Source organism: Canis lupus, chromosome 9, assembly GCF_003254725.2.
Source record: "Canis lupus dingo isolate Sandy chromosome 9, ASM325472v2, whole genome shotgun sequence".
In the NCBI taxonomy this organism is placed as follows: Eukaryota; Metazoa; Chordata; class Mammalia; order Carnivora; family Canidae; genus Canis; species Canis lupus.
The window spans coordinates 13,542,356-13,558,017 of record NC_064251.1 but is presented as its reverse complement, the minus strand read 5'-3'; the positions used below and the strand labels follow the sequence as shown (position 1 = coordinate 13,558,017).

At 42.7% G+C, this 15,662-nt stretch overlaps 1 protein-coding gene across 1 annotated transcript; it reads left to right on the top strand.

Moving 5' to 3' along the window:
- The first annotated feature begins 14,156 nt into the window (after positions 1-14,156).
- On the top strand, positions 14,157-15,266 carry LOC112653006 (ELAV-like protein 1). Its single transcript, XM_035720652.2, has one exon. The coding sequence runs from the start codon at positions 14,224-14,226 to the stop codon at positions 15,202-15,204; it is 981 nt and encodes a 326-aa protein (XP_035576545.1). The 5' UTR covers positions 14,157-14,223; the 3' UTR covers positions 15,205-15,266.
- Positions 15,267-15,662: the final 396 nt, after the last annotated feature.

Sequence of the window (15,662 nt, the reverse complement as noted above, 5' to 3'; positions counted from 1 at the left end):
CAGGCAGAGGGAGAAGCAGGCTCCATGCAAGGAGTTCAATGTGGGACTCGATCCCGGTCTCCAGGATCAGAGTGCTAAACTGCTGAGCCACCGGGCTGCCCTTTTTCTTTCTTTTTTTTTTTTAACCATAGTTTAAAAACATGAAGAAATGAGAGTAAGAAGAATATGCTGGGCTGAAGGGGGCATGTCTGTTAGTGGGGAAATAACCCAGTACCAACCAGGGGGGCAGACCATGAATGAGAAAGCTCACCTTTAAGAGAACTTGCCATCTTAGAAAAAAATCCCTCTGGCAGCAGTAAGTAAAACAGAGATAGTTTCCCAAGTCTTTCTCCATCTCTGGAAGATAAGTTTCTTGAGGGGATGGGTCTTGTCTCTGGTATTAGAGAAGCCAGAGTTGCCAGATTCAACAAATAAAAATCTAGTACACCCAGTTAACTCTTTCAGATAAACAATGAATGAGGGCACCTGGGTGGCTCAGTCAGTTGAGCATCTGCCTTCAGGTCAGATCATGATCCCAGGGTCCTGGAATAGAGCCCCACATCAGGCTCCCTGTTCAACGGGGAGTCTGCTTCTCCTTCTCTCTCTGCCCTCCCCCCACTCATGCTCTCTTTCTCTCTCTCTCTCAAATAAATAAATAAAACTTTTTTAAAAAGAAAACAATGAATGATTTTTTTTTTCTGGATAAGTATGTCCCAAATATTTCATGGGACTTACTTATACTAAAAAAAATTATTCATTGCTTATGTGAAACTCAAATTTAACTGCATATTCTATATTTTATCTGACAACTTTATAGATATCCAGTAAATATGGTGGAAGAGAAGGAAATAAAAGTAACTGAGGAAAACAAACAAACCCAGGATTCAAGAGATGAGATAAAACCACTAGACATTCCTTATTAAGTTCACAAAGTTATCTTTATTAAACAACCCTGTCTCCTGCTGGAAGCATGTGCTGTTAAACAGAGTCAAGGGGAGCCATCCACAAGTCATGTCATCAGGTATTCAAGGCCAAGGTTCTGCTCAAGGTTCCCCCCCATCTACCATTACCACCATCACCAACCCAACCATCACTTGTCCCCAACCAAAGCACAGAGAAAGTGAAGTGAGATTGCCACCATACCGTTTAAGTTACTGTGTAGGCATAACACCAGCAAAAAATATAGTGTCCTCACTTGTTTGCTGAGTGAAGCTGAGCAAATAATCAAATACTCAGACTTTTCTGGAAAAGATCCCATTCACAGTAGCAACCCAAACCGTAAAATCCTTGGTCTACATTTAACAACAACAACAAAACATGTCCAAGGCCTATTTGAAGAGAGAAATAAAATTTTATTGAAAAACATTAAAAATAAAGAGCTGGAATAAGTGAAGAAACTTAGAGGGGAATTATATTCTTATATAGAGTCAGAGTCTAAATTTACTGTACAAAAAACCAGAGGAGAATATTTTTGTAGTCTTAGAATATAGAAAGCATTTCAAAGGAAGACATGAAATCCAGGAGCCAAAGAGAGAAGACTGATGGATTGACTATGAAGCAATTTTAAATTCCTCTACAATAAAAGACATACTCACGGGGTGCCTGGATGGCTCAGTCAGTTAAGCATCTGACTCTTGATTTCAGCTCAGGTCATGATCTCAGGGTTGAGAGATCAAGCCCTGTGATGGGCTTTGAGCTAGGCATGGAAACTGCTTAAGATTCCCTCTCTCCCTCTCTCTCTACTCCTCCCCAACCCTCACTCCCATGGTCACTTGTGTACACTCTCTCTCTCTCTCTCTCTCTCTCTCTCAAAAATAAATAAAAACAGAAGACACACATAAGCAGTAACAATAGTCTGGGAGAAAATATTTATAACCTGATACTGAAGATTAACGGTCCTAATATGTAAAGAGTTCCTTATATCAATTGAAAGGATAAACAACCTGATTAAAAAAAAAAAAAAAAACAGTGAGTGAAAGATATGAGGAGGCAAGTTACTAAAGAGGATATACACACGGATAATCGACATAAGATGCTCAACCTTATTAGGTATCAGGGAAATGCAAATTAAATCATCTCTGACATTTTTAGCCAATAGACTAGCAAAAATTAAAAAGAAATATGAAATGGCACTGGCAAAATGTGGAGAATCAGGTACTTTTCCACTGTTGGTAGGACCATAAAATGGTATGGCTTTGGAAAGGCAGGATGGTCTATCAAAAATTAAGACATGGGTATTTTGGACCAGTAATTCCTCTTTAGGGATCCATCCTGGGAAAAAACACACACGTATGCATGGAGACATAAACAAGCAAACAAACAAGTTTACAGAGACAGAGATTTATCTTATTTGTAACAGCAAAAATGGCAACCTCCTAAATGCCCATCATTATGGGAATCATTACATTTTTATTCATCTATTTAATGAGCTGATGTTCAAAAGAGTGCAGTAGACATAAATGTACCTGCAGAGAGACCCCCATTATAAATTAAGTTTTAAAAAAAAAAAAAAAACAAGTTTGTAATAATGTGTCTTGTGTGGACATGTCTACTTTTAAAAAAACAGCTATATATGTTTTCATCTTACGTTTGCAAATGTACAGAGGAAGATCTGAAAAAAATGTACATTTTTTACCGTGGTGAGCTCTGCAGAGAGAGGCAGAATTAAGATTGTTGAAAATTATTGCCGGGATCCCTGAGTGGCGCAGCGGTTTGGCGCCTGCCTTTGGCCCAGGGCGCGATCCTGGTGACCCGGGATCGAGTCCCACATCGGGCTCCCGGTGCATGGAGCCTGCTTCTCCCTCTGCCTGTGTCTCTGCCTCTCTCTCTCTCTGGGACTATCATAAATGAATAAAAATTAAAAAAAAAATAAAAATAAAAATTTAAAAAAGAACCATCTTATGAAAATTATTGCCTTAATCTTCTGTATTCGAAACAGAAATAATTCTCCTAACCTTCTGTGGTAACATTAACTCTTTCAAAAACCATGAATGAGTCTAGGTTAAAACCATTCCAGAGGCCTGAGAGAACTGAAACCATGCATCCTAGAACTAATTGCACCCCACACTCTCCGGAGGGCTCCACCAGAGGCTAACAGTGAGTATTTCCATGCAAAAGGCAATTCGAATTCACGGCTATCTGCAGACCAAATAATTTCACAGTAAATGCAGGCAGAATGGGATTCAATTACCCCCTCACATAGACTCGACCCAACTTGATTTTTACAGAGGAAGTAATAACCTTTACAGGACTCAAAGAGAGCCACGGATATCTTTGGAACAAGTTAAAAAGCTGCACATGTGGGGTGCCTGGGTGGCTCAGTTGGTTAAGCATCTGCCTTCGGCTCAGATCATGATCCCAGGGTCCTGGGATCAAGTCCTGCATTAGGCTCCCCGCTCTGCGGGGAGCCTGCCTCTCCCTCTCCCTCTGCCTGCCACTCCTCCTGCTTGTGCTCTCTCTGCAAAATAAATAAAATCTTTAAAAAATAAATAAATAAAAAGCTATTTGCTTATGTTGCTAGAAAACTGAAAATATTTCTCATGTAACTTACAAGGGGGAATTACCGCATGCAAGAAGCTGACGTTAAAGAGGAGGAAATGGAGAAGAAAAATAACAGGGAAGGGGAAATGTCTCCTTCCAGAAAGTGTTTGTTGGAAGGGGTGGGTGGCATTTTGAAATTTTGATCTTTTTCCCCCTCCCCCAATCCAAGTTGTGCTCTCTGGCATTTTCCCCATAAGGACACGTATTCTACTTGGCACGACTCCAAAAAGTGTTGGCTATCATTCCTGCAACATTTTCTTTTCTCAAAATTCAACTCCCAGCAGCACCAAAAATTCATTTGTATTTCAGAATTTCCAAAATCCTAAGCATCAGGGATGGGAAAAAAAAAATCAAATAAAAGATGGTCTTAAATATAAACTGCCCCATATCCAAAGACATTTGTTTTGAAAGGGTACCTTTTTTTTTTTTTTTAAGATTTTATTTATTTATTCATGAGAGACACACACACAGAATGAGAGAGAGAGGCAAAGACACAGGCAGAGCCTGATGTGGGGACTCGATCCCGGGTCTCCAGGACCATGCCCTGGGCCAAAGGCAGTCACTAAACCACTGAGCCACCAAGGGATCCCCCGAAAGGGTACCATTTAAAAGCTGGTTCTACATCTTCAGTTTAAAAAACAAACTTCTCTATGTTAATGTCACCGTGACAACGTAAGGGAACTAGCTACAGATCTCTCCCTGGGAGCCACTATTCAGGTTAAGTCAGTAGCTGTATCACTTGGGGACTGGCCAGTTCTACTGAGACAGCGAAGAACCCCAAGATCTGCATAGCTCAAAACTGCCAAAGTTTACTTCTCGCTCAGGCAAGGCAACAGGGGTGCTCTGATGCTCCTAGACCTCTGATCACCATCTGGGACTTTGTGGTCACCACACAAAAAGGGAAGAGAGAACTCTGGAGAGCCCATGACCAGCAAGCAAATGCTGAGTGTAGTAGTATGTTGTTCTCCCTACAACCTGGCCAGAACTTGCCACACACATGGTCTCATCCAGCCACAGAGGACCAGGAGCGCCATTCTCTCGTGTGCCCAGAATAAGGGAGAAATACAAGTATTTGAAAAGCAGGCAGCAAACAATAACCAACAGGTTTTTGAAACCACTAGAAATGAGACTATAACATAGGCTGGGTTTTTTAAATGTGATTTTTATTGTCGGAATGGCAGGACTACTCTGGAATTCCCTCTGGCAGGACATACTCAGATGACAGTGTTAAGAAACACTTTTAACTCCGTCAGAGAGTTAAAGTTTAAGTTTGCAGCCCAAATTCAGAAGCCATTCTATCTTCCATGAGCATTTCCTGAGGCCTAGGAAGTAAAAAATAAACTTCCGATATTTTAATTTTTGATTGACTAATATGACTAATCATTAGGGTCCACTGCACTAGTGAGGGCATCAGCTTTTACCTTTTTCTATGTTACCTCATTATTTTGGCATAACAAGATGCCAAGCAAGAGAAATGTCTAGCTCTTCAGGTGATCTGAAATAATCTGAGCCAAAATCTGGACTCAGCCACCAATTTTTTTTTAAAAATCAGAAGTGTGACTTGCCAGTTCAATTAAATGTCTAAATGAGAAGTAGGCAGCTGTCATCTAAGACAGCATTTTGGTTTTCTTTTCTTTTTTTAAAAAAAGATTTTATGTATGTATGTACGTATGTATATATGTATGTATGTATATATTTGAGAGAGAGAGAGCACAAGCCAGGGGAGAGGGAAAGAATCTCAAGCAGACTCCATGCTGACCGTGGACCCCATATGGGGCTAGATCTCCTGATCTTGAGGCCATGACCCGAGCCAAAACCAAGAGTCAGACTCCCAGCTGACTGAGTCACCCAGACGCCCCAGCATTCTGGCTTTCTCAAAGCAGAGTTCATATTGTCTCATATGTAGTTACAATCTGCTAACCTGCATTCAATTCTTCATCAAGCATGTGATGTACTATTGCCAAATTCACTGGTCAAGCCAATGAGAATGTGCTCCTCATTCTAGAGCTGAGTAGATTTTCCCCTCATGCTGCAAGAACTCTGTTGATATATGTCATAGATTGTTTTGCCTTTTTTCATTTGTCTTGACCAGCTCAATGACATGACCAGCTAGCTAGTTGTCCAAGTAGATCACTGGGAGTGGAATTCAAGATCACAGATTTGATTCTGACATTGGCTCATGCTTCATGTAGTCACCCTAAGAAGCAGACACTGAGAAAAGAACTCAAATGCAAGCCATTTATTTGGGAGGTGAAGGAAATGGGGAAGTGATACAGGGAAGGAGAAACAGGCATGTTTCAGGCTGATTACCAGTCCGGCCAACTGAGCTTAATCCCACTTGTGAAACCTGCAGAACCCATGTAGGCACACCCTTTAGACTCACGTTGCCTGGCAGGTGAGGGGGCTAGGGTATTTATACACCAGTTTTTTTCAGTCATTGGTTGGACTGCTTCCAGGAAGCATAGTTCATGTGCAGCAAGGTGACCTATAGGTCAGAAAAATCCTCAAGCAAAGAAATGCAGTTACTGGAAGTCAAAAGTTAGGCCAGTGTGCATAGCAGTGGTGAGGATGAAGGAATATAGCCAGGGCACTAACATTTGCTATAGTTATTAACTCATCTGATAATGGCCACCAACTCTGAGTCTAACCGTTCAGATGAAAGCCTTGCTATTGGTCACTAGAAGAATCAGCATTGTAGTGGTTTAAATAGCAGAGGCTAAAGATAGTTATTTTTAATATACTTAGGACTAGTAAAACTAATAGCAAACCAAAAAGAAAAGACTGGAATTCACAAAACTATAGTTGTATATCAAAAGCAACATGTCCCAGGGCACCTGGGTAGTTTGATCAGTTGAGAATCCAACTCTTGGTTTCAGCTTGGGTCATGATCTTGGAGTCATGGGATCAAGCCCCACATTGGGCTCTGCACCCAGTGTGGTATCTAGTTCAGGTTCTCTCTCCTTCTGCCCCTCCCTCTTGATCTCTTTCTTTCTCTCAAATAAATAAATAAAATCTTACCCCCACACACAAAAAGTCAACATTTCCCAAGATGAAAAAAGGGTTCCCAGACCAAAAAAGCTTGGGAACACTCCCTCCCCACTCCATCATGTCACCTCACTTTACTGTCTTCCCAGCTTTTATCACTACCAGAAACTACTTATCCTTTATTTAATTTACAGATTTACTTGTGCTTCATATCATTGGTGGCTTCCTAAGTTACAGTACACAGACTTGAATGCTGGAAAGGGGAGTTAAAACCGGAGCTCTTATAAGATGGCAAATATATTTCTGAGATTCATGATGGAGTATATGGCTGCTATACCATTCAACTTTTCAGTGATGGGTTAAGTTTATTTAAAATTCAGTCAGTAGTCCAGTCTCTTGGACTCCCAGAAAGTGGGGTGCTCTAACACTTGCCCAGACTGGTAATGGGTTCTTGAGACCTGGAGTACTCTTCATTGCAAATGCATGGTTCCTATCTAAGGAGGGGGACTTTGCTCCTGGAAAATCCTATGTCCAATACTTGGTTCTTACACAATATCCACATTAAAGAACTGTTATTGAATTCACTGTAGGAGTCTCCACTGAACAAAAGAATTCCAAATAGGATCAAATCTTTTAAAAATAAATTCAAAAACTGTTTGGCAGCATCTACTAAAGCTGAACACATAAATAGCCTATGACCCAACAATTCAACTCTTGAGACTATAACCAACAAAAATGTGTGCATGTCTTCACCAAAAAACACATAACAGAATCCATAATAGCACTATCCATAACAGCCCCAAACAGGAAGCTAGTCAAATGGCCCTAAAAGAAGAAGAATAAGTAAATGATAGCATATTTCTATTCATGGAACATTATACAGGAAAAAAAATCACATACACAACAATATAGACACAAATACAGTGTTGAATCAAAGAAAGTTGACACAGAAGATTATATGATTCCATTTAATTAAGTTGCAAGAACATAAAAACTATCTATGATGTTAGAAGTCAGGAAAGTGGTTATCCCCGAGGTGATGTATAGACAAGAATATGGCTTGAGGTGAGTTTCTGGGGTGTTGGTAACATTCTGTTTCTTGATCTGTGTGTTGGTTATTACTTTAATTTCCATATTAAATTACTACAAACTCGATTGCTTAACATAATAGAAATTTGTTCTCGCCCGATTCTGGAAGCCCAAAGTCAGAAATCAAGGTGTCAGCAGGGCCAGGCTCCCCCTGGCTCAAGGGGACAATCTACTTCTTGCCTCTTCCAGGTACTGGTGGCTCCAGCTGTTCCTTATGGCTGATTCTTCCCCTTCTCTGCCTCTGTCTGCATGTGGCCTTTCCCTCCATGTCTGTGGCTTCTCTTCTGTCTCTCTCTCTCTCCCCCACCTTTTTTTTTTAAGATTTTATTTATTTCTTCATGAGAGACACACAGAGAGAGGCAGAGACATAGGCAGAGGGAGAAGCAGGCTCCCTGCGGGGAGCCTAAAGTAGGACTCGATCCCAGGATCCTGGGATCATGACCTGAGCCAAAGGCAGACACTCAACCACTGAGCACCCAGGCGCCCCTCTTCTGTCTCTTATAAGGACACTAGCCATTGGATTGAGGGCCCACCTTCGGAATCCAGGATGATCTCATCAAGATTTTTTTTAAGACTTTATTTGAGAGAGAGAGACCACGAGCAGGGGAAGGAGCAGAAGCAGAAGCAGACTTCCCACTGAGCAGGGAGCCTGATGCAGGGCTCGATCCCAGGACCCCAAGATTACGACCTGAACCAAAGGCAGACACTTAACCAACTGAGCCACCCAGGCACCCTCGACATCTCTTACTTATTTATATCTCCAAGACCTCCTTCCAAATAAGATCATATTCACAGGTTCCTGGGGATAGCTCTTTTCCGGGGGCCACTATTCAACTCACTCACTATGGTGAAATTTTAGCCAATGATGCATGCATGCACTTTTCTAGTTGTATGTTATATATCCATACGGGATTTTTTAAAAGCCAGCTTTCTTTTATTTTTAGAAATTATTTAGAAATTATTTTAGAAACACATTTGGTGTTCACCATGAGGCATCTTGCACACGTCTAACAAAAAAGATGCTTCCTGGCATTTCATCGGCCACAGTGCCCACAGATTTTTGTGTTTTCACAACATCCCATCCCACTTCTGATCTCAGTAGAATGTACAGAAACCTCACATGTATGTTTTTATTAAGTGATTCCCCCCACCCTCTGCTGCCCAAAGTGATGACATCCTTTAACAAATTATAAGCCAGGGACCATCTGAGAGTCTGGGCTCTACACCGTGTCAGCTCGGAGAACCAGGCTGTAATTTTAGACAGATGTTAGTGGATTTAGGGACTCCTGGTGTGTGGACTTGTGCCTCCAACCCCAGATGGCAGGGAAAGAAGCCAGTGCTCCTCACCCAGATGACCCAGAAAACGTTTTTTAATGAATCGTCCAGCGTGACTCACGCTGGCTCCCACATCTGGCAGGTCTGGGTTACATCACTCACGGTCCTCAGTGTCCTACGGGTTCCTGGGAACATGCTGCCCAAAGTCAAGTGCACCAGCTGTAGCAGCCGGCTGTATTCACACGCCTCTCTGCGTCATCCTGATGGCCACACGCTATGGGGCGGTTCCAGAGAGCCAGCTCCCCCCCTCCCCAAGAGGCCTCCTCCTCTTACTTTCCCATGGGCCTCAGAAGTCACCATGGAAGTAAAATTCCATGCCTGGAGGTGTCCAGAACAGAACTGCGTTTGCTGCTTTTCTACACTAATAGCTCCTGGCACCATAACTCAACTGCATTAGCTGTGTTAATCTGGAGAGGGGGAAAAAAAACAAATAAACCTGAGCTATTCGTATCCCTTGAATAGGCTCAGAGGAGGAGAGAAATATATAAACTTTATAGAGAATAGATTTCAAAAGAATTCCCAAGAAGAAATATGATTTAGCAGCTTATGGCAACAGGCAGATGGTGGCGTGGAGGTGACAATTTTCATGGAGACAGGAGCCTCCGGCACTCTGTTCCATTGGAGCAGAGAGTCCTGCTATGTCCTCTCCATCACTTAAAAAGTCCCCAACAGTCTCTCACAATCTCCCTGGCACCACATTCCTGCTTTCTTATTAACTACATATCCTGTGAGATCTTTATTTGGTACCCTTCTATTAACTGATCAGAACTGCCCTGAAGGCTGCTTCTAGGGCACCAGAACTCCCAGCAGGACCCTGTGGGGAGGTTCTTTATCCTCTTACTCATTATTTCTAGAATATGACATAGTTCACACTTATGGAACTACAAGCATCAATCGCACCTGTTCATTCAGAGCACGTTAGAGCTGGAAGGGAGTTTTTTTTTTTTTTTTTTTAAATAATCAATCTCATTCTTTAACAACAGGCTTGCCAATACATACTCTAATTCTGAAGACAATATTAAAACACACACACACATACACACACACAAGGGCACCTGGGTGGCTAAGTGGCTAAGCGGCTAAGTGTCTGCCTTCAGCTCAGGTCATGATCCCAGAGTTCTGGGATTGAGTTCTGCATCAGGCTCCCTGCTCTTCAGGAAACTTGCTTTTTCCTCTGCCTCTCCCTCTCTCTCTCATGAATAAATAAATTAAATCTTTAAAAAATAAAAAAATAAAGTAAAACACACACACACACACACACACACACACACACACACACACACAGGCTGTGATCCTGACAAGTGAAATAATTCATCATCCCTGGTTAGATAATGACACACACACAGGAGCATGATCCAGGTCTCCTCATTCTTGGTTTCAAAATTACATCATGCAGCCTCATTAATTTAAAAAAACAAAAAAGTCAATTACAAGTCTTTAAAGTCTAGGCCGAGGTTTACAAATATGTGAATGTTTTCTAAAGAAATAATCAAAAAGCAGACATCAAGAGAGTGGTGAAGAAAACATTCATTTATATTCAGTCATTTCCCTGGGCGTACAGTAGACTCGCCTGCAGGCTTTCCAAGATCCCATGCCCAGGCCAGGCCTCAAACCAATGGAATCAGGATCTCTGGAGGTAGGATGTAGTTGTCAGTGACAACCAGCTGAATCCAAAGCACAGCCAGTGTGCAGCGTCATTGATTTACTGGAGGTTAGACTAAAGCAAATGCACAGACACTAAAACTATGGTTTTTCGAAAGAAGAAAAGGAGGCAGGAAGAGTCATTTGTAGGACTTAAATTTACTTTGTTAATCCCTCGGTGCTTTAGAGGGGTAGTCAGATATAGGGTCAAACCGAGAAGGTCTATGCCGGTGATCTCAGCCTAGGACAATCCCAGCTTTCCCCACCAAGCCTCTGACCACCAAGGCACATGAGCTACAGGTGAGGGGAGAAGGAAATAGAGGAGTCAGGTCCTGTCCTCTTAGGGGAGTCACACATGGTCATTATTCTTTCTTTCTTTCTTTCTTTCTTTCTTTCTTTCTTTCTTTCTTTCTTTCTTTCTTTCTTTCTTTCTTTTTCTTTCTCTCTCTCTCTCTCTCTCTCTCTTTCTTTCTTTTTTAAGTAGTCCATTACATCTGATCCAACAATTCCATTTCTGGGAACATATCCAAAAGAGTGGAAAGCAGGGACTCAAAGTGATACCTGTACAAGCCCGTGTTCACAGCAACATCATTCACAATAGCTAAAAGATTTCCATCCACCCATCAACAGATGCCTGGATAAACAAAATGCAGTAAATATGCATACGATGGACTAATATTTGGTCTGAAAAAGGAAGGGTACTCTGACGTGTGCTACAACGTGGATGAACCTTGAAGACGTCATGCTAAGTGAACTAAGCCAGTCACAAAGGACCCATACTGTAGGACCCTACTTACATAAGGTACTTAGAATAGTCAAATTCATGGAAACAGAAAGGATGGTGGTTGCTGGGGTCTGGGAAGAGGGGGAATGGAGAGCTAGTGTTTAATGGGTACAGAATTGTAGTTTGGCAGGGCGCTTGGGTGGCTCAGTTGGTTGAGCTTCCAACTCTTGATTTCAGCTCAAGTCATGATCTCAGGGTCATGAGATCGAGCCAAGTCAGACTCCATGTGGAGCCTGCTTAGGATTCTCTCTCTCCCTCTCCCTCTGTCTGTCCTCCTCTCTCTCTCTCTCTCTCAAAAAAAAAAAAAAAAAAAAAAGAATTATAGTTTGGCAAGATGAAAAGACTTTTCTGGATGGATGGTAGCAATAGTAGTACAACATAAATGTACTTAATACCACTGAACTGTACGTTTAAAAATAAAGTAGCATATTTTGTTATGTGTATTTTAACACAATTTCAAAATTTTTAAAAAAGAGGAAGTCCATTGCACGTCCCACACTTACTTCTCTCTAGTGTTCATGGCAGTTACGAAGAACAAAATCCCAAAGGCAGACGTGTCATCTGTTAAACAGTGAAGCCTAAGGTCTGTGCCGAACATACCCCAGGCCCCTGGAATCTATCTGGCAGGTCTGGCTGACTCAAGGAAGAGTTATAAAGGCTCACAACTCCCCCGGGGCACATGGAGGCCCGGCTGGCAGGCCCTGCGTTTCATGTTATATAACAAACCAGGCTGCCAGCTTCCAAACACCAGGAGGTAAATTCCGATGTGCTCCACGTCTGGGATGAGCCAACTGATGATTAATTTCCAAATAACTTCATATGGAGCCTTTTCCTAATTCCCAAATACAATAATGCCCTTCTGTATTGGTTGACAAATCTTAGGCTTTCTCTTTGATGGGTTGACTCAAACGTATTTTGAAAGAAGGGCTTATCTTTCTTTTTTTTTCCTTCCTTTCTGCTCAGTATTCTAGGGGCAGAGAAAACTCTAACAAGGAGAAAATTCTTCCAGCAACTGCTCAGAGCTGCTCAGTAGTCCAAAGCTTTCAAGCGAGGGAGGTGTCGCCTTTACAGACACCACTGCAACAGATGCAGAAGGACAACATGGCAGGTCCTCTCTGGTCAGTGGTCCTAACCCATCCCCTCAGTCAGCCATCCGTGATGATCCTATACAGGGGATGACATGTGAAGATGTTTTCTAGGGGAAGTCACACAAGCCCTAGAGGCCGGTCACCAAGCACATGTTTCTGAGCTCTGGCCAGGCATCGAAATAAACCAGTGGCCCCAGAGCAACTCTCACACTTGGCCGACAAAGTCTGTCCTGATGATTCACCATCAAGCCCAAAGTTTGGCAGCTGGAAAAATGTAAACTTTCCCCTTTCTTAAGAGTTTGCAAATTAACAGTTCTGGCCGAAGCCAATCATTCAATAGAAGTTGGATTAAGTACTTAGACACCCTTCTACTAAGCTCAGAAAGATTTAGCAAAACACTCATTTGTTTCTTTGGCATAATGTTTTGCAAAATAAAATAAATTTCTCTAACTTTGAGCAATAACAGAAAAGGGGAGAGATTCTTGTCCATAGACGGAAAAGGAAATCTACCTTAAATGGTACAACTCGTGTGTGCTAAGGTCTAACCAGTGCTCATATATTTCTTCCCCCAAATAGATGTTTAGGAAAACATGCCACAATACTCTTTAATATAGAACATGCCACTTTGGGGACGCTGAAGGGTGAGAGTTTCCTGGCTCCTAATCACGACCCCCTGTTCCAAAAGCATAGACACTCTGCAGTCAACTAGAGTCCTCATTATGTATCAGGATTCAAAACGTTACCTCCCCGCCTCTCTCCACGCTTGTGTTTGCCCCATCTGATTGTCCTTGGATGGAAAGGAGAAGAATCCCTTGCTCATAGTTGCTATTCATGCTTCATGATTTCCATCCACAAGGCTCTTTGGAGTCCATGGAACTCTGGAACCATGATGTGGTCCATGGAGTCTGTGGACAGCAGTACCCCAGCTACCCCAGCAGTACCACCTTAGATTAAAGTCATTTTCTCGGGGTGCTGGGATGGCTCAGTTGATTCAGCGTCTGCCTTCAGCTCGGATCATGGTCCTGGGGTCCTGGTCCTGGGATCAAGTCCCACATCAGGCTCCCTATTCTATGAGGAGCCTACTTCTCCCTCTCCCTCTGCCTGCCGCTCCCCCTGCTTGTGCGCTCTCTCTCTCTCTCTCTCTCTCTCTGTCAAATAAATAAATAAAATCTTAAAAAAAAAGTCATCTTCTCATTAGGCCTTTGGGCATAGATATAAGGTTAGCAAAACTATATACTGCCATGGAGGTGGGAAAAAGGTGTGTTTCCCCACTGTTATTTCCTTAAAGGCATATGTAAGTTAAAAGCCTATCCCTTCCTTTGCCCATAAGAGAGAATTCAGCTCATAAAACCCTCCACCATCAATACAATACACAGTGAGTGTTCATTATATACATAGCCCAACACTAAGATAATATACTATATTCCAAAACACTGTCAAGATCCTGAGAAATTTTCTAGCACATTGAAACAGCAGAGTGACCATAAATTATGTAAAGGGAGAAATTTCTTAGTACATTTCAGAAAAAAATAAAATAACCTCCAGCAACAGAATTTTGTGCGTAACAACTCTCGCATGTTAAGTCTTCAGCTTCATCAATTGTGACTTCTGATATTTTATTTAATACATCTAGGAAGGATCACCAAAAGAATAATTTTAATATTTCTTCTAAATTCAATTAGAGGGAGCGGGTCGTGCGTGCTGAGGAGGAGCCGCCGCCGCCCGCCCGCCCCGGAGCAGCCCCGGGCCCGCCCGCCCGCGTCCAGATTTTTAAAAAATACAATGTCTAATGGTTATGAAGACCACATGGCCGAAGACTGCAGGGATGATATCGGGAGAACGAATTTAATTGTCAACTACGTCCCTCAGAACATGACCCAGGATGAGTTACGGAGTCTGTTCAGCAGTATTGGTGAAGTTGAATCTGCAAAACTCATTCGGGATAAAGTAGCAGGGCACAGCCTGGGCTATGGTTTCCTGAACTACGTGACTGCCAAGGACGCAGAGAGAGCAATCAACACGCTGAATGGCCTGCGGCTCCAGTCAAAAACCATTAAGGTGTCGTATGCTCGCCCGAGCTCAGAAGTCATCAAAGATGCCAACCTGTACATCAGTGGGCTCCCGCGGACCATGACCCAGAAGGACGTGGAGGATACGTTCTCTCGGTTCGGGCGAATCATCAACTCCCGGGTCCTTGTGGATCAGACCACAGGTTTGTCCAGAGGGGTTGCGTTTATCCGGTTTGACAAACGGTCGGAGGCAGAAGAGGCAATTACCAGTTTCAATGGTCATAAACCCCCAGGTTCCTCTGAGCCCATTACAGTGAAGTTTGCAGCCAACCCCAACCACAACAAAAACGTGGCACTGCTCTCCCAGCTGTACCACTCGCCTGCCAGACGGTTCGGAGGCCCTGTTCATCACCAGGCACAGAGATTCAGGTTCTCCCCTATGGGTGTAGATCACATGAGTGGGCTTTCTGGTGTCAATGTCCCAGGCAACGCGTCTTCGGGCTGGTGCATCTTCATCTACAACCTCGGGCAGGACGCCGATGAGGGGATCCTCTGGCAGATGTTTGGCCCCTTTGGGGCAGTCACCAATGTCAAAGTGATTCGCGACTTCAACACCAACAAGTGCAAAGGCTTTGGCTTTGTGACCATGACAAACTATGAAGAAGCCGCCATGGCCATAGCAAGTCTGAACGGCTACCGCCTGGGGGACAAAATCTTACAGGTTTCCTTCAAAACCAACAAGTCCCACAAATAACTCGCTCATGCTTTTTTTTTTTGTACGGAATAGATAATTAAGAGTGAAGAAGTTGAAACTTTTTTGTTAGTGTACAACTCCTTTTGCGCCAATTTTCACAAGTGTTTGTCTTAGTCTAAATGAGAAGTGAAAAGGTTTTTATACTCGGGGATGCAACCGACATGTTCAAATGTTTGAAATCCCACAATGTTAGACCAATTTAAGTTTCTTAAGTTATTTCCTTTAAGGGATCCCTGGGTGGCGCAGCGGTTTGGCGCCTGCCTTTGGCCCAGGGCGCGATCCTGGAGACCCGGGATCGAATCCCACGTCAGGCTCCCGGTGCATGGAGCCTGCTTCTCCCTCTGCCTGTGTCTCTGCGCCTCTCTCTCTCTCTGTGTGTGTGTAACTATCATAAATAAATAAAAATTTAAAAAAAAAGTTATTTCCTTTAAAATATATATTAAACAGAAATCTAAGTA